The sequence below is a fragment of the Bos taurus genome, chromosome 6 (assembly GCF_002263795.3).
Source record: "Bos taurus isolate L1 Dominette 01449 registration number 42190680 breed Hereford chromosome 6, ARS-UCD2.0, whole genome shotgun sequence".
In the NCBI taxonomy this organism is placed as follows: Eukaryota; Metazoa; Chordata; class Mammalia; order Artiodactyla; family Bovidae; genus Bos; species Bos taurus.
In genome coordinates this window covers 77632549-77657719 of record NC_037333.1, presented here as the reverse complement: position 1 = coordinate 77657719, position 25171 = coordinate 77632549, and the positions used below count along the sequence as shown (strand labels likewise).

General features: G+C 32.7%; 1 protein-coding gene and 1 long non-coding RNA gene across 18 annotated transcripts in view; one reads left to right on the top strand and one right to left on the bottom strand.

Annotated features, from left to right (window-relative positions):
• Positions 1–5273: 5273 nt before the first annotated feature.
• The window catches only part of ADGRL3 (adhesion G protein-coupled receptor L3), a 936136-nt gene continuing 916238 nt past the window's right edge, over positions 5274–25171 (bottom strand). For 11 of the 17 annotated variants that reach the window (XM_059887332.1, XM_059887337.1, XM_059887338.1 and 8 more), the window contains one exon: positions 5274–7017. In XM_059887332.1, the coding sequence (XP_059743315.1) occupies positions 6218–7017 (800 nt within the window). In that variant the 3' untranslated portion in view covers positions 5274–6217. 17 annotated transcript variants of the gene reach the window in all.
• On the top strand, positions 7026–9220 carry LOC112447086 (uncharacterized). Its single transcript, XR_003035161.1, has 2 exons — positions 7026–7110; positions 8976–9220. It is a non-coding gene; the product is annotated as an uncharacterized lncRNA (long non-coding RNA).

Sequence of the window (25171 nt, the reverse complement as noted above, 5' to 3'; positions counted from 1 at the left end):
ACATTTTCCTTTTAAAATTATTCATTCTGAATGACAATGTTTACCTAAATAAGAAACTTAGAAGGCATTACTTTCTTCTTCTTTCAAGCTCTTTCGTTTGGCATTTTAGAATGAAAGAAGCACTGGGAACTTTTAGCATACCTGGATTATGGAGTACTTTGATAACACGTCATGTGTACAACTGTCTGCAGAATTTTATGAATTGACTACAATAACTGAAGAGAGAGAAGGACTTGAGAGTACTATTTTCAGCATTGTTAATTATTTGTATTATTCAGTCTCAAAGTTTATTCATATATATATATAATGAATTAATGATTATTGCTTAGTTATGAATTGTTTTGCACAATGTACATAATTCCAATTTAATGTTAATTTAATGTTATTAGAAAGATTCATAATAAAGCTCTAAAAGGTACAAAGTTACTAGTAGCATTAACTATGTTGACATACAATAGAGTAAGCAGACTACAGCGTGACTGTGAATTGAGGCAAAAATACTTCTATTTAAGAGACATTTATAAAATATTCATGTTTCCTTGAGACAAGACTAAACAAGAAATATCTAAAGAGGGTTAAAAGTGTTTAGTGTTTTCTGTGGTAAAAATTATAATATGGTAAACTTAAATTTGATTTTTTTCAATACATCAATAACATTTGGTACAGTGTTTAAGATTTTTATCACTCTAAGTAATTTTATTATTTTTTCCTAGATAATTTTTCTCTGTATCTCTAATTTAGTTCTAGTTACCTCACCATGAATTCAACTTGGTTCTGCTCTTCTGTACATATTGTGGTTGAAAACACTTTATTACTTCAACAGAGGTTTTTTTCCTTATATAGTCTTCTATGACTTCTTCACATAAATCAAAGTTCTCCTTTCACACGCCTTCTTAAAAACCATAGTTTGTATTTACCTTTGAAATACTCTACGGGGATATGAGTTTAGAAAGATTTGTGTGATGTACTATTAAGAGACAGAAATGTTGAAACCAACACATTTGAATAATAACTTAAAGATCGTAGATATTAAAGAATTGCTGGCTTTTAACTTCTTAAGAATAGGGAATGGCAATAACTTTATTTCAAATGAGAAGATGCAAAACCATAACAACTATCTGTTTCATTGCAAAAATCACAAAGTTTGCAATAATGTAAACAAGCTATTTCCTCTGCAAACAGGAAATAAAATAAATGGCATATGGAAGTATGTGTACAGATGAAAGTTGACTAATTTCCTTTTTAAAGCAAAGAGGAAGTAATCAAGTTAATTAGCAAATAGGAAAGTTCCTCTTCTGGCCTAAGCAGGAAAGAAGAAGCTATCAACACTTGAACTTATTTTAGTCTAGAAATGAAAATTTAGATATTTGTCAATATTCTTCAGATGATTATATAGGGACCTTTTTACTACTGATTACAAAATTGAATTTATGGTTGGGATCCATCGAATTTATTTTACAAGCTCAAAGATGATTCTCATGTAGAATTCATTTGCACAAAAATGCTTCCATAAGCTATTTTGCAATGTTGCTGCTTCACTTTTGTGCTTCCATGTTACTAATTTTTGTGTAGAAATCTAACATAAGACATATTTAAAGTATTACTTAGAAATGCATAATTACTTATGTAGTGAGCTATAATTAGGAATTGTTAAACATGAGCTAATTAATTCTTAATATCTTGATACTATTATTATAGTACATTGGGGAGATCATACATATTGCTATTTTATATAAAATATATATTTGTTAAAGAAGAAAGGACATTCTTGTCAGCATTTTCAGAGTTACTCAAAATCAAATCAAATTAAGATTTGGGTTTTTATTTTTTTCTTTCTACATTTTTCTCTCTCTAAATATGAACTGATTACAGACTAGTTCTACAGTGGTTTTTGAAAAATGCCATAAGCAGTTGCACTTTGGTACAGTACTGATGGACAGCTTCTAAAAAAATGAATTATTCTTTCACTAATAGGAGGTGATGATTTTGAAGTCAATCTTAAGACAACCTAGAAGAAATATTTTCCTCTCCCTTTTGGTCTCCACAATTAAACAAAAAGTTAGTCTTTGACGTTTTTAATGTCATTTTTTAAAGCAGGCAAATTACAATGGATTTGAACAGGTTTGAGGGAAAAAGCTGCAGATATTGCCTGACTTTAAGTTTATGGGTTCTTAAATAATTCATTTATAATATATCCTTTTTTCCATTATTATGAAAACTTTTGTTATACCAACTAAGTTAATATTAAAAAATTTAAATATGAAATCTTAAAAACCTTTCCTCATAATGTCAACATTTTTAGGCTAATGGTAATTTAAAAATACAAATCACAACTACATTTTAATTTCAGTCATTATAAATTTGTATTACAGGAGGTGAAGGGCTGTCCTTTACCTGCATTTAATTACTACATTATATTGACTATTTTTAACTTCAAGATAATTTTTCATGCCAATTATTTTTTGCCATTATGATTATTTTAGCATAACAATTTATTATTTAACTATAGTATTTTTAATTTTAATAGAGTGAAAACAAAAGATGCTCAAAAACTTAATTGGAATTCCTGCCTATTTCTCCTCACAAAATTTACATTTCTCCATAAATATTATCAATTAGGAACATGGGCTATGCAACAATCCAACATTTTCTAAATCAACTAGACATGAGGTTTGTAAGCTAATGCCCTATTAAAGTATCATGTGAAACAGACCTCAAAAAGGAAACAAAATTGTAAAATGTTATAAAAATGTTATTTTACTTGGAAATAATAACTTGTTTCACTGCATAACTTTTACTTCCAGTTCTCCAAATAATGTACAATGTAGTATAGTATGTTTGGTGAAAGTTTACTTTTTGATGGAAGATCAGATAAATACACCAAAATATGCAAATAAAAGGGTGATGAATGTCACAGAGTACTGAAAATATAGGGTCAGCCAAATATGATTAAAAAAATTTTAAAGTTATTATCAATTGCCACACATGAAAATGCACATGAAAGAAGATTCAAATTCAGGAATTCAACACTTGCTAGTGTAACAAGGACTAAAGGAATATATGATAGACATCCACAAATTTCTATTGAAATGTATACATAATTAACTCTTTAATCCACTATTTTGTCTTCACTATAGTCACATTCAATTTGGGGGAATAATCTCTTCTTGTGAAAGTCTTTGGGATCCTAAGTCTCTCTGAAAGCACACCAATTATGATGTATGTAAGTTCAAAAATCTGACCCTTTCATCTTGACATAAGCGCTTGGTGGTTACCAACAGGACTGAAGGGCTTTCCACATCAGTCTATGTATTCAAGTGATCTTCTTCAACTTGGACTATGTAGAGCTGGGAGATTATCAGCTTCAAATTTCCATATAATGAAACACAAAAAATAATGGTCAGGGAGGTAGCAATAGCAGAAAATCAGAATTGGCATCATCAGCAAGCTGAATTGAGGTAGTTTCCCCATTATTCTGTGAAACTAGCTTCTTATTGATGGAGTTTTCATATAGATTACTTTTGGATTGGCAAAACTAGCGTAAGTACTCATAAATCCACAGACTACATTTGTGTTTCTGAAATCACCTTAAGCATGTCTAAAAGGGATTCGTTCATTATCAAATGTATTCTATATACCAGATAGACTAACCACCTTTTAGGAGCTAATATTGCCATATGTGGTAATTGAAAACCTAATTACTCATAAAGCTTGTGGTTCTCCTGTAACTTAGAGACAAGTGTAGACTTAAAAAATATTTATGTCAAGTGACTAAAAGGAATGATGCATAAGATATTTTGAGGTGATATTAATTTAAGGTTATGATGTACTCTGGCCCAGTACAGAATTTTTTCTTTCGTTTTATATTAAAACTGAATACATAGATTACTGGCTACTCTCTAAACTACTCTTTCTAATCTTAATTCAAGAAATTAATTTATAGGTGGCTGATGTTTAAATTTTTTGAAAAAAATAAAGAAAAAAAATCACCAAGAAATCATATAATACAATTAGAAATTATAATTTGGCAAATTCATTCTAACTTTGCCCTAGGAGGGTCCCCATGCTTGCACACTGCTGGTAAAGATTCTTCAGTAATTGGAGATCTAGAAAGTTTCTTTGAAAGGACTTTTTCCCTCTCATTTTATCTATACATAGAAAAACAACCAAAAAATAGCATAAAAATGTCTTATGTTTATAAAATGGGTATTCTCTTTGCCATTATTCTTGCACTTTTAGCTAATGGAATGAATTTAAATATTTAACATCAAAATGAAGAATACAATGGAGGAGAAAATATGATCCTTCTTTTCCAAATACTTTAAATCTCTGATTGAAGCTGACTTTTATAATAAGCCGTGTGACTGAAGCTGGCTTATAAATAAGCACATAGTAATCTACATATTAACCTGCTTGAAAGTAAGTTATGCATCTTATTTCAGCCAACATAAAAATGCCCATCTCATTATTCTCTTATATTTTGTCTGCAAAAACGAATTTTGTGCTTAGTTTATTCACCTAGGCAGATTGATTTCTTTAGCACGGCTCATTTGGGCCACAGAGGATTAGCAGAATTTATATACTGAAAACAGAAGAAAGGTGAGAAAAATGAAAAGAATAATTAATCATATAGTACATACATCAATACAATATCTTCTAAATCTCAATCAGTTGTTTATTGGTTGGCAAACAAGTTTCACTTTTACAACAAATATTAGTAATGAGGTCATCCAACTTTGAGACCATACAAAATGGATCATAAATTTAAAAAAAAATTGTATGTGCTGCTAATTTACCTCTTATAATCCTACATTACTTAAAATCCTGTCAAATAAATAATTTTCCTGTTAATAAACAGAAGAGTTTTCTTTTTTAAATCACTTCAAAATAACTTGACCTTTTGATTCTTTCTACAATTGTGTGTATTTCCTTTAAAAATTGGTAGTGCAGGTGCCCACTTAGGGATCAGACTGAGTATTCAGCACTTTCACACCTATGGGATACCGTTTTTCACATGCAGAAGCCCCACTAGTTCTACTGACATCTCTTGACTTCTAGAATCATAGCTACTGTCTTAGTGATGAACTGCTTGCCAAATATGCTTTGCATTACAACAGATGTGCACTGTAAACATAAAAGTTCTTCCTGCTCTAACTTGCAAAAATGCTCTTGGAAATATTCTGACTGAATAAAGATATATAGTGAGGGAAGGAAGTCTAATTTTATTTATTTTATTTTTTTGTAAAAAATAATTTGTTTGCATTACTAGAAAATGATTCTTATAAAGTGATAGCTTCATTTATTTATTTATTTTTTTGCCAGGTGAAATTTTAAAGAAAAAGGGAACGAAAGAAAGAAAAGAAAAGAAAGAAATGAAGAAAGAAAGAAAAGAAAGAAGAAAGGAAGGAAACTTTGCTCTTACTGGTAGACAAACTTGCAAGACCAGCACAAAAGAAAAAGAAAATTTCTTTTTTTTCCCACTACATTAACAGGACTCAAATTCTGGAGGAACAGAAAGCAGACTACATGTGCAATGCTAGTATCTGTACATTACATAGAAATTGTTCAGTTTTTTTTCTGCCATTAGTTTATCATCAGTTAATACAGCAAATCATAAAATATGCATTTAGCATATAATTCTAGAATTCCCCTCCATTTCATTATTGATTTTGTTGTTTGATTTTGCACACCACAGCTATTCCCACTGTGGTGAATTCAGGTTGTGAATGACTAAAAACCACTATGTGACACAGTTTGCTTTGCTTTTATGTTTGTGCAACACTCCAGTCTAGATGCAGCATTGTTACTAACTCCGAACAACTGCTCTGGCCTTTGAAAAAATCAGGTCCTTGTAATTATAGTAACAGAGCATCAGAGATGTTAGAACAAACACAACATAATTCAACAAGGCCACAATGAGTGCCATTTTCTTCAAATCTCGTTCATTAACATAATGAAGTCTCCATCTTGGGTGCGGGGGGTGAAGGGCAAGAAAGGAGAGGGCACAGGGGAATTTCAGCAGTTATCTTTCTCCCCTGGGCTGACCTAAAAATCCCAGTTTAAAAAAAAAGAAAAAAAAAAGGAGTCTGAGAGTTTGTGTTTGTCGTTCAAGAACAGCATAAAGATTTAAAAGAACACATTATTACCACTGCGAATATCAACTCAGCACAGTCTATCAGGTGTTAGCAGTCTTGTTGGCTTAAATTTCTGTCATCTTCTATAGGCTAGTGACCAAATGAGCTGGTCCTTTTGAACTTCCCTCTGGAGGGGTCCCATCTTTGTTTGGAGGAACTATAAACCCATCACTGCTACCGCGACCTAGCTGGTAGTAGGTGTGTAGCTGATGGACGTGGTTTCTGGAGCCTAGGTTTGGCATGCTTTTGTAGTAAACATCTTCAGCATCGCCACATTTGGCCGGTGGGGGTTCCGTCTGGGTGCTGGTGGTAACACTCTCTGCAGTGGGCACACCAGCCAGCGCTGGCATGCTGGTGTAGAGAGAGTCCCTGTGGGGTGACTGGAGATCTTCTGTGTGCTCGTTGGTTAGCAAAGGGAAAAAGCTCTCACTGTGGTCTTGGGGGATCCGCCTTCTGGTATAATGGTGTAGCTGATGGTTCTCTGTGGAGTAGACTCTTGGGGGCAGCAAAGGAGCATCTGATTCCTCATGAATCAATTCCAGGCCCAGACTTTCCTCATGGTTAAAGGAGGTGGCATCATCCAGGACAATGGCATCATCTTCACTCCCACTGCCCAGGTTGTTCACCAGCTTGTTCATCAGATTCCTGTTCTGTTCGCTGGAGCGCTCATGGTTATTCAGGTAAGACGGGATATAGTTGGAAGTGAGTTCCTTCAGAATCTTTTTCTCTAGGGCGGTCTCGTTATGGTTATAGCCACGGTCTATGATTTGCACACAGTTGCTCAGGTATTCACCACTGGCAATGCTGTAACTATTGCCATGGTTACCATTCAGTGGTAGAGTATCCATGACACTTGTATCCCTGGCATTGTTCAGAAGCCCCTCTGAAAAAGATCACAAAACATTATGACATTCATGTCCAATTGGCCATAGAACACATACACAGAGACACAAAAGCAGAAACACCCGACTATGAAGTATGTATAAATTGGTAGCAATTTGAATTAAGTATAAAATGTTTGGAAATAAAAAAGTACTATTAAATCTATATATACATATCTATATAAATATATATACATATACTTGGACAATTGATAGAAATCTTTTAAATAGAAAATAAGTATTTACAGTAAATCTCTAAAAGAATTTTAAAACTCTATAAATTTGCACAAAACCCTATAACGTTCCATACAAACATTGCCTGACACTATTTGAAATGTATTTGGTTATGTTAGGAAAAAAACACAAAATTTTCTGTAGCCATTCACAGCTTTCAATTTATACACACCAAAGTCAATCAATAATTCATTACCTTTTAATTTTATGTGTTGTCTTAACATTGAAATAGGTATAGAATTAACATAATTCATGGTGTGGTACTTTGAATGTACTAATCAAAGTAGAAGATTCAAGCACTGTCTAATAATTTGGTATGTAATTTTGTAAAACTGAGAAATCCCTATACAAAAACCACAAAAGGATTATGTTAAATTTGTCAGAATGATATAGTTATTAAATAATGCCTAGGTAAATAAATGGCACACCAAAATAATTTGCAAATGGGAACTTTCAAAACAGAAATATTTTGATTTACTTTCCTTTTTTTTTTCTGTTATAAGCACTTTGATTACTATTATATATCCATTAGTAATTGTTAGGGTCATTAGATAATTCTACAAAAGAATGTATAAAACATGGGATCTAATTCCTAAAAACATAGTGTCAGTATTTAAGGTTCCATTTCATAATGAGTGATGACTTTGTGTGCATATTAAACTTTGGGTTTAAAAGAGATTAAACATCTTATTCTGGGAAGATACAGCTGCAGTGATATAAATCTGACCATATGCTTCTTCAAGATTTTTGCATTTTCTTGAATGAACAAGAAACCAAGAATCAATAATAGTTACATAAATTACTTCAAATGCAACCACAAAATAAAATAAAACACAAACATTTAACCAATACTGCTAAATAAGGGTACTTCTTTATAGAACAATTTTTTTTTAAGAATTCCATTAAACTTCTCAATACATCATTAACTTGTGAAAATATAGCATTCATTCTATATCTGTGATGCAGTTATGTTTACCAAAAGTGAGCTAGTTCATTACTGGTTTAAATAAAGTGTTCCAAATATATCAATTTTTATATGGACTTCTGATGCATACTCTGTATTCAAGTAACACAGTTTTCAAAAATAACAATGCACTGAATACATTAAAAAAGCAGCCATCACAGACATAGGGTGAAGCGATTTATTTTCATGTTATAAGATATCTTGTAGACAAATCCACGATGTTAAGAAAAAATAAAAGTAAATGTTTTTTAAAGGGCCATATGTGATGGGTGATTGCTGCTGCAGAGGCTGCTATGGTATGCTTGATGGTTATGGTTGAGCAACTGATGCATTGAAACGTGTTTATTATTTCTGTTGTCAATGCATTAGGTACAGGTTGAAAACAGCCATACTAAAAGAAGGTGGATACATTCTATGTGACATGTATTTGTGTGATGGAATGTAGTAATGAAAATTAAAAGTTTATGAATTACTTAGCAAAAATAAATGCTTAATTTAAAAACAATTTAACTCACACAAACATTACATGAGACTTAACAACTATGTTACGTGACACGATAAAAGAATCAGACAACAAAAGCGTCTAATCTCTGTTAACATATATTTATATAAGTTGATTTATAGGTTCTTTAGTTTTTAAATTGTGAGATGAACTGTTTTTAATAACTACATCATCTATATGTGATGCAATAAAAGTGAACTAAAAAAAATTACATTTGATATGCAATGTTTAGCTTTACTCCCATACTTGTCTCTCTGTAGGGCTCTAAACGACAGCATGGAGAAAAGGAAAGAAAAAACAACAAGTAAGCTTACAGCGACAGTAGAAGAAACATGAGTAAAAAGCAAATTGATGATATGCAGAAAAAAGAGTCAAAGGAAATAATTCCACTGCCCCAAAATTCATGAGTCTGTGTTACATGGCTTATCATAATTAAAAATACTGAAATGTTAGAAAATAAGAAACCCCCATAACACATGCTAATAAAATGAGTAATAAGCGTTTAGTCAGTTTGTAAATTTCAAACAAATACACATTTATTTTAAAGTTAAAATTATCACACCAACCAAAGAGAGTAAAATCCTGAGGGCAAGCCATGACATTTTCCACAATTTTAATTCAATATTACATATATATTTGTGTGTACGTGTTAGGACATACTTGCTTCTAAGGAATGTCACTTTAAGTTTTTTTCAGTTAGATTGTTAGTAAATTCTTTAGTTTGTATAGAGAGAAAAGAAAAACACTTTTCTTAGTTTTTATGTTTGTTTTCTTATGTATCTTCTCATGTACAAAGGTTATTTTTTTCCCACTGTACCTATACAAATGCTTTTTATCATTTATAAATAATACTGATCAATACTGTCATTTCTGGAGCTCATATTCAAAAGTTGTATAACTATGGAGAAAGAAAAATGTTAAATCCAACCATTATTCTGTATCATGAAAATGTGAAGGGAAAAAAATCACCAATCAATATCAAGTTTTCCTCTGGATTGTTGCATAGTCATATGCAATCAAACATTTTAAAAGTTAATACTTTAAAAACAACTATAAAAACATTATTTTAAAAAATTCTCATATTTTAATCCAGTCAAAAAACTGCTCTTGCTGATTTTCTTTATAAGAGGATTAAATCATCACAAAATAAAAACCAGCAAAGTCGCTGGGCTAGATAATTTCAAGAGATGCAGACTTGTTACAATTTAACCACTGCTTTAGAGGTACTGTTTTTGTACTTTAAAAGTTGATTTGCTTCTCAGCAAAAGACCAACAATATGTCAAAATGCAGAGAAAATTTCTTTTAAAGAAGAAGAATTTGAAATAAAAAGCCAAATTAGTATAGCAACAGATGTAAATTGCTTGTAGGCTCATTATGGCCCCTTCTGTAAATGATAACGTTTTAGAAGTGGAAAGCACAGGAGAGGTAACTGAAGTTCAGCTCCTGCTTTGCAAGATGAGGAAGCTGCAGCCAAGAGAGACTGAGCCTTATCTAACACCCCTCTGCTAACAGTGGCAGAACTGGGATCAGAAGGGGAATCTTGATTGACTTCATGCACTACTCTCCTCTACCTTCTTCTCTTCACATCTTGCATTAGACTTTGAAAGCTGTAACAGAATATTTAATTATATACTTTATACTATAACCTTGTATTCTTGACAACTATAATGTATTCTTCATGTATCCCATCCTAAAGATATGTCTTTCTTTAAAGTTTTAGAATTGAATTAAGTCACCTTAAAATGTAAATTAACTTGTAAAAGCATGACTTCTCTATATATTTCATTTTGTTGACAGGTTAATCTATAATAAGATTTATCTAACAAAAACTGAACTATCCAATACTGATAGGAAGATAATGGTCCAGAAATACTATGCACGAAGTTTTAAATATTTCCACAAAGAGAATCTGAATCCAATCTAACAAAGGTATATTATTCATTTTTGTTCCTAAGTCTATATGCATCAGGAACACTATAACATATCTTTACATATTTTAAATAAAAATATAAAAAACAAAAATGGATACTTTAAATCCAAATGCTTCTTTGCTTGGATGGCATTGGTATAACAGAATTAAAGGACCAACAGAACAGAACCAAGTCGTAATTCAACATAAACCACTCCAGTACATACCGAGCCACCTATATTTCATGTAAGATTTCACCTTGCCAGTAAGAATATAAGTGCATTCATCTGAAAGCATAAGATTAGTAGCAATATGATAGTCACCAAGTTTTATTTTTGGTCAGTGGTAAAACATCATTTTAAGCACTACCAGATTTTCTTAACATCTTAAAAAATACTAAAACATAAAGTAGTTGAACAATTCCATTTCTGATTCTGAAAACCAATAATAAAATTATTTACTTCTATTTTTAAGAAAAGTCAGCCAAATGTAGTTTACTGGCATAAACAACAAATCCATTCAGAAGTAACCTTTGTGTATTTATTGATAATCTTAATAGTAATATTCAGTAATAGGCTTGACGGGAATAAAACTTTGGATTTATATGGTATTATTTTAAATTTTGTCATGAAAAATTCACTTTGAAAGTGTTTATATAATAGTGTTCCATCCTTAGAAAAATCTAATTTAGAATGCCAGTAATAAAGTAAGTCAAGAAGGCAAATACTGAATTAGGGAAAACACAGATTAATGATTGTTACTTTTTCATTATGTATGACATTAGAAATTATATCTGAATAGTCAAAAGAGCTAAATAAAATGTGATCTAAATTTATTACTTATTTTAAACCAATTTCCAACAATTCTTCGTGTAAGGTGAATAATGTAGAACAGATATAATTTGCAAATATGGTGTAAATCTTCATTTAGTATCATTCAAAACTTAATATGTCAGCACACTTTAAAATGCTTCTAATGACACGGTTATCTGTCATTTAGACTAATGAAAATAAAGAAAAGCCCCAGACAAGCCTTCGTAAAGTCTGCAGAATTGTTCTGCCAAACCACATTTGGTGCATTGTGTAATATACACACCACTGAATGCTAAAACGAAATAAGGATATTGGCAAACGGTAAATGATATAAAGGGGGATAACCATGAAGAAACTTTCTTCCATTGATAGCACTAAGGCTGCTTTACTAGAATAAAAAGGTGACTAAAAGAAGCCAGATTAACTACTTTCAAGTATTTAAGGATGCCACAGACAGCAGAAAAATGCTTTGCTCATCTTTGTTCGAGAAGGCAAAGCTAAGCATCATGGCCAGAGGCAAATTTCGGCTTGGTGGAAAGAAAAATATTTATAACAAATGGAACATTTCAACAATTGAATATTTAAGATCCTGAGCTAGGAAGGGCATCATTAGAGGAAATACTTAAGCACACGCTGACAGAATGTCCATAGTACAGCAAAGAGGATTCAGTGTGTTCTCTCCCTTCTTTTAATTCTAGGTCTATGATTCTCAGGTGTAAATCTTAAGAAACTGGATAAAATTAACAGTTTGCTTAATTATTTTTCCTACTGACAAACCACTTGACTATATTCCTGAAGTCACTTCTGAATTATTGGCTTTGAAATTTTTGAAACCATTTATAATCGTCTTTTGTATCTAACAAGTCTCTGTCACCTAGGAAACTCAGATGATTTTAGAGAGATATCCAAAGACCATGTTGCAACAAAAATGCTTTTTTTTGGAATAAACATTCACACCAAGTTTTCACATTCATGCCAGTAATTTTTCACCTCTGAGAAGGAAACACACACACACACACACACACACACATATTCCCAAAAAAGGATAATAGACATTTTACTCAAGATTGCCTAGGAAAGTTAAAATATATCTAATCTATCATGTCCAGCTTGAAGGAACTATTGAAGTCTCTTTGTTATAGTGAGTTATTTTCAAATATAATTTTAAATAGTTGGATCACTGACTAAATTTTTTCTTTTATAAAACTTTTACTTGAGTAATTTTTTTATGTGGTCACTTTACTTATGATATGAATATTTTTAATTTCTTGTGCCCCAATATATTTTTATCTTAAAAAAGATAGTGTCACATACAAATGCTTAGATTGTAAGTGGTTTTAAAGAGACATGCTTATCTGAGATATAATTTAAAGTTGGAGGATATACAGAGGAGCCATATCCAAAACCCTTGCTGTTAACATGCAGCCACAGTAGAAAAAGCATTTCACGACCTTCCTGAGTCACTGCATATAGGCAATATTAAGATCGGGTAGAACTTGATCTGTTACTGTTCAGTTCACTGTTCTTTCCTCCACAGCTTATTTCAGTGTTTTCCATGAAGTTGATCTAAGTGCTTTCTTTAGTACTGATATTTGTGCCTAGAGTGTGTTTCATGGTAGAAGAGAGTAAGATTACTTTCTTGATCTTATAGCATTAAGATCACTGAATCAAGTCTTCTTTATCTTACTTACCTTAGGCAAATAGCTCATTTCTCAAAATGAATACACAGGTATTTAGTATGGAAATCAATCAACAACAAGAAAAGTACTGACAAACCACAAAACATTTTATAACATTACAGAGAACAAACACATATTGGTGAATCAAGCATTTGTTTATCAGAAGGAAAAAATCCATTTCTTACTAAAGAAAACCTAAGGAAAATGGAAAATAAAAGCACCTAGAAGGGTGAAAGGTGAAAAGAGTCTGTGTGTCTGCTTCCAAAAGAAAGAAAAGGCAGGAAGAAGGAAAGAAAAATAGAATGTGGCCATAAAAGCTACATAAAATGGGACTTTCACTTGAAAAAATTAAGATAAACTCCAGCACACCTTGTGCGTTGTACATGCTGACAGAAGGGTTGTTACAGACCGCCGGTTCCCCAAGCAATGTATTATAGGGATTGTTAGTACCATGCGGACGAAGCAGAGCATTGCTTATAAGATGATTAGCCATGGCTCCTGGAGCAGCCCCATAGAAAGACAGAGAAAAAAAAAAAAAAAGGTCAATCAGGCAAATGTGTTTGAAAAAAAGAAAGGAAACATTTAGAATGATAACAGTTGATATAGTCCTGATCACAGGCAGGCAGCTAGTCAGACTCAAAAATATATGCCACTTAAAGCACACATGTTTCCAACAATGCACATATCTGAGTCAATGGGAAAGAAAGAAGATGATTTTTAATGTTAAGCCACATTTAGGGTGTTCTCTTTCCCAGAGTGTAAGCAAGAATATATTCCCATGCTTGCTAAAAATGAAAGATTTTTTAAAAAAGCAAAATATAGTCTTCCATATAAACAAAACACAAAACACAAAAGCTTAAAGAAAGTTTAAAACACAGAAAGAAAAGCTAAAATAAAATATTCATTCAATCACAGAAACCACTGGGTTGTTTCCAATGAAAATAATAAAAGGCAACATTTATGATAAAACACTCATTTGGAGAGCAGTTGTGGACACAACAGAAGATTTTGACATTACTTACAATTCTATGAAGAAGACTTATTCAAATTGAAATAAAATAAAATGCAATCATACTTGTTAGTTCACCATAGTAAGCATTAGGTGAACTTTCAAATCTGATAAAATGATCATAAGGATATTATTCTAAAATACTTTAAATTAAATATTAAGTTCTTGGTATCAACCAATACATATAATTACATTTTCCATTTTCCAACTGGTGGGTTTTGGCATAGCAAAGTAAGAAAGTTAAACTCTTTCATTTCTTTATGAATAGAAGTACTTAGTCTCTACCAAACTGTCAGCATGCATTACAACTTCCCATCTTTCATAGCAATTTAACCAAAAAGGCAAAAACTTTAGAAAACAGTTTTATTAAATAGAATTAGGCCATATACGAAAATCATAGATATATATGTATTTATGTTAGATGATAAATGAAAAATCACTGAAGAAAGAAAAATACAAACTGTATAAGGGTAGGTTGAAAACACTGTATATTAATTTAAATATATAAATATTAGAAAATGAAAATATAACATATAGAACAGGAGAAAATATTTGCAAGCCAATTTACAAATGTTTGCAGTCCAACAAGGACTAGTATCTGGGATATCTGGGACTTTGGAGAACTCCAAAAAGTCAACAGTAAAAAACAATCAACAACAAACAAAACCGAAAACAATTCAATTAGAAAATGGACCAAAGGTATAAACAGATGTGTCATGGAAAAGTGTATACAGGCGGCAAACAAGTTCATAATGAGAAAAGGAGAAAGAATGCTTTAGGAAAATAACAGGTTAAAACCATAATGAGATATCACTATACACTTAAAAATGGTGATGACATCAAATGTTGGCATGGATAAAGAGAAATGAGATCACTCATACTTTGCTGATGGAAATATACAGTAGTACAGCTATTCTGAAAAGTAGTTTGGACTTTCTTATAAAACTAAATGTACAATATTGTAAAGTAGCCTCCAATTAAAATAAATAAATTAATTAAAAAAACGTAAATGTACAATTACCATACCACCCAGCTACTGTACTCTTGGACTTTTATCCCAGAGAATTGGAAATTCATGCTGGCACAAAAACCTACAGATTCATGGCAGCTTTATTCTTAATAGTCCATAATGGGGAAGTGTCCAGATGTCCTTCATCTGGTGAGTGGTTAAACAATCTGTGGCACATCCATACCATGGAATACTACTCGGAAATAAAGCTGAACAACTATCAATACACATAATGACCTGGATGAGTTGCTAGAGAATTATACTGGGTAAAAGAGACAATTCAAAAGATTTACACTGAATGATTCCATAAATATGTATATAATAATCTAGAAATGACAAAATTATAGAAATGCAGAACATTATGCATTTCTGCATAAGCCACCCTAGTGGCTTCCAGGGTTGAAAAATGCAAGTGGGAAGGAGGTGGGCATGGTCATAAAGGGCAACATGAGGCATCCTTGATGGAATGACTCTGTATCTTGACTATGGTGGTGGATAAACAAACCTACTCATGAGGTCGCAAAGAGCTGGACACAACTGAACGACTTTCACTCACTCACTCATTCACTCATTCTTATGATAGAATTACAGGGAACTAAATACACACACATACACACAAATACAATTAAATACAAGTAAAACTGAAGTAATCTGAGCAAAATTGGTGGGAAATTTCAATGTCAATATGCTGGCTGTGACACTGTAGCATACTTTTACAAGATATTATTGAGGGAAACTGGGAAAAAGGTACATGCTCTCTGTAGTATTTCATTACAACTGCAAGTGAATCTACAACTGTCTCAAAAAGTAATCTATACTGAATGCATAAAATAGGAACATTCAGTTGCTCACAGAAATGTTAAAAAAGTGAAAAGGGAAAACTTTCCATGGCAGTTTTAATTTTTTTAATCATACTGTTATACAGTAAATTACCAGTCAAATAAATATTTTAACCTCAAAATTGGGAAAGTGAACTCTTGATTTAAAGGACAATAAACCTTGTCTTGGGTTTCCCTGGTGACTCAGACAGTAAACAATCCGCCTGCAATGTGGGAGACCTGGGTTCGATCTCTGAGTTGGGAAGATACCCTGAGAAGGGCTACTCACTCCAATATTCTGGCCAGGAGAATTTCATGGCCAGGCAAAGCTTGTCTGATCTGTAGAGCTGCAAGGTTTCAGTTATATTAGGAAATAAGCCATATGTTTACATCCTACACCTTCTGCAAAGAACTGGCACACAAGTTTTCACTTACTATATGCTTGATGAGTATTTGTTAAACTTGTATTTCATATACATTTACATGTCTTTACACAGTGAGATGGCAGATCTTCAGCTTATTATAAAATGGGTACATCAGGATATTATTTTTCATTGATGAATTGAATACATGGTATATTAGTAAGGAAAGCTAAAATGAGTTGGCTATAGTGGTCTTTCAGATAAGAAACTGAATACTGTTAATCTTAAACACGGACATTGCTGATGTTGCACAAATTTAAGATAAACTGACTGAGACAGGATTTGATTTGCCCAACATTTTTAAAAAACAAACTACCTGTAAATTGTATTTATGTAATATTTATTATTGCAGCCTTTTCTCAAATAAAAAAGGTTAGTCTTCTAATACAAGTAATTGTTTTCTAAAGTTACTATGAATGAAAATTTAAATAAAAAATGAAAGGTATAAGAACTTAAAATGAACTAGGGTAAAACTTAAAAATATGAAATTATTCAAACTCTATATTTTCTCATAGATCAAATAAGGGTAAGATCTTTATCGCTGGGACTTACATGTGCATTTCTATATATTTCCCCTCATTCCTACACATTATTTAAAGTAATAGGAAAACAAATAGTAGGCTGGGAAGATGGCTTGTCACTTTTTTTCCTTACTTCACATAGCTTATAAAAGAAAATATCCCTTTTTTTTCCTATGCCTATGTAAAAGATAATCTGCTTAAAAGTTACCATCATAAGAAAACTAATTATGTATGGTAATGAATATGAACTAGATTCATTATGGTGACCATTTCATAATATATACAAGAAGTTAATTATGCCATACACTGAAAACTAATATGTCAATTTACCTGAACTTTAATAAATAATAAAAATATAATTTAAAAAAGACGACCTAGAGAACAAGTAAACAATTGAGTTGGGAAGAATCAAGCATAAGCAGGAAGCAGGTGACTCAAATTTTGGTTTCTGTTCAGAATTTGGTTTTCAAAAAAGCTAATAATAAGAGAACAAAAAGTGGAGTTCCATATCAAAATTTGTACAGATAATCCATCTGGTTCTAGCTTTCCTAGCATAAAGTTTTTGTTCTGTTTTTCTTAGGGGTTTCCTAATCTTTAAATGTATTTTAAATTTAAAGCACTTTTATCAGTGAAATCTACTAATGTGGGAAGACTGAATTTTAAAGCTTTGTTATTTATCATCAATTCCTGCTAAGTTAGAAAAGGCCAGCAATAATAGCAGCAATGGATTGGCATACAGCTGTATTTGATACAGTGTTGCTGAAATGGTACACTATCCATCTCTACCACAAGAGTTTGGTAGGCTGTTTCAAGTCTGAGGGCAAGGAAGAATCAGCTACTAAACTACAGTCCTAATGAGTGACATTATTGGAGATCCACCTGCTGTTGAATCTAAAACCAGATAAAAACTTAAAAAAAAATTAAACTTAAAACTAAAATCAGCTTTCTCTTTATCGTTGGTGTTAAGGACCCTTCTTCCTGACAGAAAAAGAATCACTATTTACATTGTTGGCTTTTTTTACTATCATTCATTTTTATACCTCATGCACCATTTAAAACTAATATAATTAGTGTCACTAAAACTGACTTTAGTCCTGAAACCAAAGAGTTATAAGAAGTATGGGCTCAGTTATAGGAACTACAGAGCAGGATGTGCAGTTTGGTGATCAATGTTTTGCAAAGACTATAAGGTTTTGGATAAGCTCTATGAGTTTGCTAGTTTGAAATTTTGAGGGAGATATCTGAATAACTCAACAATTATGCTTCATTCGATTCACCTTGTGTAAGAAGTTAATACCTTTTCATGGACACGCATAGCTGTTGTAATCTCAAAATGCCATGTTTCCTGTTGGCGTGCCAAACAAGTGCAATTTTCCTAGAATGTGATGCCTATCTTTGGGCTTCCCTGGTGGCTCTGTGGTAAAGAATCTGCCTGCGATGAGAAAAGACCCAAGTTCAATCCCTGGGTTGTGAAGATCCCCTGGAGAAGCAAATGGAAACCCACTTCAGTATTCTTGCCTGGAGAATCCCATGGACAGAGGAATCTGGAGGGCTACAGTCCATGGGGTCACAGAGAATCAGGCATGACTGAGGGACCAACAGTTTTACTTTCACAGTACCCACTCACATTTAGGCATTTAAGTTATGAAAGATAGCACTGGCTGTACTAAAAAACTCTGCTTGTTGCTAATGCCCAATCTTTTATCTAAACACCTGCACAGAATCTATCTTCCTTCATCTTTTATGTACACAGTTATGCCTATGTCTTTTCTCTGTAGCTGCACTGCATTTCATTTGTCTTTTGCCCAAGTCTGTTCTGTTTGCTTCTGGCTGCTTCTCCAATTTAATTGGGTCACTTTGAATTCTGATACTGTTTTCCAAGGTTCTGTCCAACCTGTCTTTTCCTTTTCCCTCCAAATAGCTACTGATTTGTAAACTCCCCTTCTAATAACTGTGAAATTGCTGAAGACTTCCAAGAAGATCAAAGTTTACAGACCATCTGTCACTAATTTGCCACTAAAATGTTAAGCCTACTGGTTAGTCAGTTTGAAGATAGAAATAAATTGATAGTGGGAGGTGGAGAGGAAGATAGTTATAACACTATGTATGGGAAAATCCTGTTCATGTGCTAATTTCACTGTAATGTAAACCCCAGAAAAACAGAGAATACATAGGGTTTTTTTCACTGCTCTGTATCTCATGTCTAGGATAGTTGTTAAGAGATATTTCCTTAATTAAAGAAAAAACTTATGTGAAATCCATGACATTGTGAAAAGATGAAAACTAAAACAAAATCATTTTTTTCAACTCTAAGTAGTTTTATACTTTGATTAAAATTTTTAAGAGTGTCATTTGTATAATTCCTACTGTGATTTCAGTTCAGTCACTCAGCCGTGTCCCACTCTTTGCAACCCCATGAACTGCAGCATGCCAGGCCTCCCTGTCCATCACCAACTCCTGGAGTTTACCCAAACTCATGTCCATTGAATCGGTTATGTCATCCAACCATCTCATCCTCTGTCATCCCCTTCTCTTCCTGCCTTCAATCTTTCCCAACATCAGTGTCTTTTCAAATGAGTCAGCTCTTCACATCAGGTGGCCAAAACATTGGAGTTTCAGCTTCAACATCAGTCCTTCCAATGAACACCCAGGACTGATCTCCTTTAGAATGGACTGGTTGGATCTCCTTGCAGTCCAAGGGACTCTCAAGAGTCTTCTCCAACACCACAGTTTAAAAGTATCAATTCTTTAGCGCTCAGCTTTTTTTATAGTCCAACTCTTACATCCATACATGACTACTGGAAAAACCATAGCCTTGACTAGACGGACCTTTGTTGACAAAGTAATGTCTCTGCCTTCTAATATGCTGTCTAGGTTTGTCATAACTTTCCTTTCAAGGAGTAAGCATCTTTTAATTTCATGGCTGCAATCACCATCTGCAGCGATTCTGCAGCCCAAAAAATTAAGTCAGCCACTGTTTCCACTGTTTCTCCACCTATTTCGCCATCTACTGTGATTATTTTCCTTCCAATACTACACTGATGACCATAATACTGAAACTATTAAAGCAAAGATAAATATTCATATAATTATTTGGAAATGGTAAATGCTACCTGAATATTGACTGCAGATAATAATTAGAGGGGGGCGGGGAAACAGCACTGCCTGCCATGAAATACTGAAATTATTAAAGCAAAGACAATATTCATGTAATTATTTGTAAATAGTAAATGCTACCTGAATATTAACTGCAGATAATAATTAGAGGGGAAAAAAACAGAACAGACTGCTATGACTCAAAAAACTTAAATAGGGTAAAACAGTTTAAGGCGGCTATGTAAAAATAGCTGTTCTTTAATTCTTTGACTCATTACATCCTGACTACAGTCTAGTCAAACTTGATTATTTGCTATCAGAAACAAGGGGTTGCTCTTTAATAAAACCATAGGAAAGGAATTAGTATTGAATTTCAACATACATGGCTCATTAAGAAGGCTGTCAACAGAGGACTAAGCACAAAATCTTTACTTTTGGTAAAAGCATGATAGAAAACAAAATAGGATTTTCATATTCCACACTGAAAACTTAGAGGTTTTTCTGACAGTTTTTTGTCAGACCCTGTGCTACTGAAAAAGACTAAGTGTAAAATCAAAGGTAGTCATTTTAAGAAGAGGTTTTTTTTAAAAAAAAAAAAATCTAAATATTGAGGTTGATATAAAAGTTTTTGAATGAGTAAAGTTTGAATGGAATAATGAGTATATTCTTTTCAAATGTGTAGTCTTTTACCGCAAACCTGCTACATTTCTTTCCTTAGGAAACTAAACTATGTGTTCTGACACTGGGAGGCCCTGAATGACAGCACTGCCTAGGCTAGTTCAATGTGATACCTGTAATTGAGGACTGAAAATCTAAGGCAGATTCACCTGCTTTGAAACTGTGAAGGAAAGAACAGATCTGAAACAAGATCACAGTTGGATATCACTTGAATCTATATTATATGATTCAGAAACATAATTCAAACAACGTTTCTTCTTGACAGCAGGCTAACAAAAGTATACTGAAAAGCTCTTAAAATAACTAGAACTATCACTCTCCTTCGCCCCTCACACTTCATTAAAAAAAAGTGCACTTACATTCACACTGATCATATTAAATGGACAAAACTGTATAATTTAAGACTGTGGTGATTCAATGAACCAATTGAATACAAACATTCTCTATTAGTCACATATCAATATACGTCAATTTTCAAATTCTTATGTATAAATATACAGCATAGTAAATGTTCTGTTTGGTTTATTCAATAAAATAGCTTTACCCAGATGATTCCTCCCTGCTTAATATACCTCATCCTCCATTCAATTCCCTCATCGTTCTCTCTCCTTTGGTTTGGCATAGTTTTGTTTTGTCTTCTATGATGTCATTTTCATTGTATATATTGACCAATGCATATAAGTCATAGTTTTACACAAAGCAGAGTTACGCCTGAGTGATGTCTTTGTGCTTTTGTCTTCAGATAATAATACTGTCCCACAGCAGAGACTTCATTTTGTATAAATAAAAATAGTTTCACCAATAATGTATTTTCTGTAGAAATTTAGAATACTAATTGCAGTGTAAAGCAAGGACTCTTTCAGCAGGAAATGGTCTCTACAAAGTTGTGAAACCCTTAAAATTGTATGCAAAATAGGTGTATGTTTGTGTGCTCAACTGTGCTCATACAAGAATGCAAGTACTGTGGCTTCTACTTCTTTTTTAAATATTTAAGAAAAGTGGTATACAGGAAAAAAAAAACATGTCTTTTTCTTTAACAAGGGACCTAAAATAAACAAGAAATCTGGAAGAAATGATTCAGAAATATCCAAAGTATACCTTACATATGTAAATATCACCTAATCAATGGCAATGTAACAATGGAAAAAAGGTTATAACCAAGAATTTACAATGGAATGAGATTTTAACATTATCTAAATCTTTTTTGAACTGTGGTGTTAGAGAAGGCTCTTGAGAGTCCCTTCCACTGCAAAGAGATCCAACCAGTCCATCCTAAAGGAGATCAGTCCTGGGTGTTCATTGGAGGGACTGATGTTGAAGCTGAAACTGCAATACTTTGGCCACCTGATGCAAAGAACTGACTCATTTGAAAAGACCCTGATGCTGGGAAAGATTGAGGGCAGGAGGAGAAGGGGATGACAGAGGATGAGATGGTTGGATGGCATCACTGACTCGATGGACATGGGTTTGGGTGGACACCAGGAGTTGGTGATGGACTGGGAGGCCTGGCGTGCTGCAGTTCATGGGGTTGCTAAGAGTCGGACATGACTGAGTGACTGAACTGAACTGAACTGATCATCATCACACTATATGTAAAGAAACACAGGTTCAGAGACATTCATGATTTATTCAAGGTCACACATGACTCTGGTCAGTATCAGTAGCTATCAGTTCTGTTGCTCAGTCATGTCCGACTCTTTGCAACCCCATGAACCGCAGCACGCCAGGCCTCCCTGTCCATCATCAACTCCAGGAGTTTACCCAGACCCCTCATGTCCATTGAGTCGGTGATGCCATTTAATCATCTCATCCTCTGTCATCTCCTTCTTCTCCTGCGTTCAATCTTTCCCAACATCAGGGTCTTTTCAAATGAGTCAGCTCTTCACATCAGGTGGCCAAAATTACTCTGGTAGTTTTTCTTAAATATATTTAAGTCAATGACTTTCAAACATATTTTAGCATCTTCTCCAAAAATATGTTTCAACAAAATTTTATTAGGAACCTTATAGTAGTGTATTACTTTTTCATCATATGCTTTTCTGTAAATTCGGTTAGTTTATTTTTCATATTCACATATTAATTTATATAACAAATAAAAGTAGATAAAAGAGACCTCTAGAACTATGGAGAACTGATTCAATAGGCAGTTTCTATTTGAAATATTTTGTTTCCTACTTTTCTGCTTTTTTGTGTAACAAAACAATATCAGTACACAAATGTAATCTACTGAAAGTGCTAGCAATGATTAAATCAATTTTAAAGGGCTACTTTATAAAATAGAGACAGACATATTAAGAACAAGATTTTTATAATGATATAAGTAAAATAATCTGCATGGTGTCCTTAAAAGTGATACAAATTTTAAAACCATAGAAACCATATCTTTATATTTTCCCACTGTTTTTATTCAAACAATTAATTAAATTACAAAGTGTCAAAGAAGAGATGTTTTATTGAAACTCAAAAGCTCGTTCATCACTTTTTCCCAAAGTCATAAATTGAAGAGCTGACATCTTGATTTATCACACTATGCACTTTTAATAGCCAACAAGTTTGCTATTAAATTTTAATCAACCTGCCTATTAAATTGCTTTCAAATGGTTGAGAGATACTTCAGTTTCTTTTAATAGCTAATTCATTCACTGGAAATCTATTAATATGGATTTCAATGACATGTTGTCTCCAGAGTAAAGACTGGATTATTGTTAGTTCAGTATAAAATGGAATATTCTGAATGTAGAGGTGTTGCCTCTATTTTAATATGTAAATTCAGAGCTTTAGAGTCAGGAGGCCTAGATTTTACCTGTTCTCTTTTCCCTTATTTTGTGCTAATTGGCTTTAAACATGTCTTCTTGTCCAGATACATGAGTTTTTCTACAATACATACTTAGAAGTAAAATTACTGGGTCATATGTTGCCCACATTTTCCGTTTTTTCAAATACATGTGTATCAATGCACACTTTCACAAGTAGTCCATATTTCTTAAATTTTTGCCAGGATTTAGTATTGTTTGGCTGACATTTTGCCAATTTGATAGAGTATGAAATATATCATACTACCCTTATACTTTGCATTTTCCTGAATACTAGAGAGATGGAGTAATTTTTCATATATTTGTTGATTGTAAGTGTTCTTTATTCTGAGAATTGCCAATTCATATCTTTTTCCCACATACATATTAGACTGTTGAATTTTATATATTAATTTGAAGACATTCATTGCAATGTAGGCATTAACATTTTGTTGTTACATGTACTGTTTACATCTCCTTCTAGTAGCTCACCTTTTTTGAGTACTGTTTAAATTTTGAGCTGAGAATATTATCTTTTTCTTGTAGTTTATGTTTGTTATTTTATTTTTAAGAACTCCTTTAATCTAAAATCTAAAATGTATTTTCTTCTAAAAGCTTTAAGGTATTATTTTATGTATGTGTATATATATGTGTGTGTGTATATATATATATATATATATATTTTTTTTTTTTTTGCTCTGCAATGCAACACAACCTGGTTGTACTTTATTGAAGAAACTTATGCCATTAGGTATTCATTGTTGTTTTTTACATAATTAGCTGAAAGCAAGCTTTCTCAGAGATCTTATGTTTTTTGACTACTCAAGTCAATGGTGGCAGGGTTGGAAATCAGAATTCTTGGTGAGTCTTTGCTTCACAAAATAGGAGGTGGATGCTCTGCAAGTAGAAATGATGAACCTATACTACTCAGTCATTCATCTCTAAAACTCATCTTTTGTGGTCAGAGCTATATATTTCTGTATGCTTTTAACTTAGACATTTTGAATACTTTGGCATAGTACTCAAAACAAGAATACTGAGCCCAAATATAATAGGCCCAAAGTGCTTAACCACAGGTAAAAAAGCAGTAAATCACATTTCTTTTTAGTAAGAATGTAGTGTATAGAATGTGGTATGTAGTTATTCCCACAGTTATATTCATTTGTAAATCACAAACTTCTTGTGATTTTTTGCTGAATGAAACAAATTTTAGAACAAAGGAAAATATAATAATTAAACAACCTAAAATACCAATTTGAAGAAAATATAACTTTTCATAGATTTTTTTTGCCCTATATTGGCATACTTATAGTGTGCAAATTATCCAAACTCACATGCAGAAAGTCTGTGAAAGTTAGTGTTAGTTGCTCAGTCATATCCAACTCTTTGAGACCCCATGGACTGTAGTCTGCCAGACTCCTTTGTCCATGGAATTCTCCAGGCAAGAATACTGAAGTGGGCTGCTATTCCCTTCTCCAGGGAATCTTCCCAACCCAGGGATCAAACTCAGGTTTCCTGTATTGCAGGCAGATTTTTTACTGTCTGAGCCACAAGGGGAAGCCTATACCAGCTAAAGTTTGAATTTTAAATTTGGAAACATTATTTAAAAAGTATATAGAGAAAAGTAGATATGAATTAAAACAACGTGTCTATGAATACAGAGATTCTTGATAATGTTTTTCAGAGAAAACTTATTTTCTCATATAATCA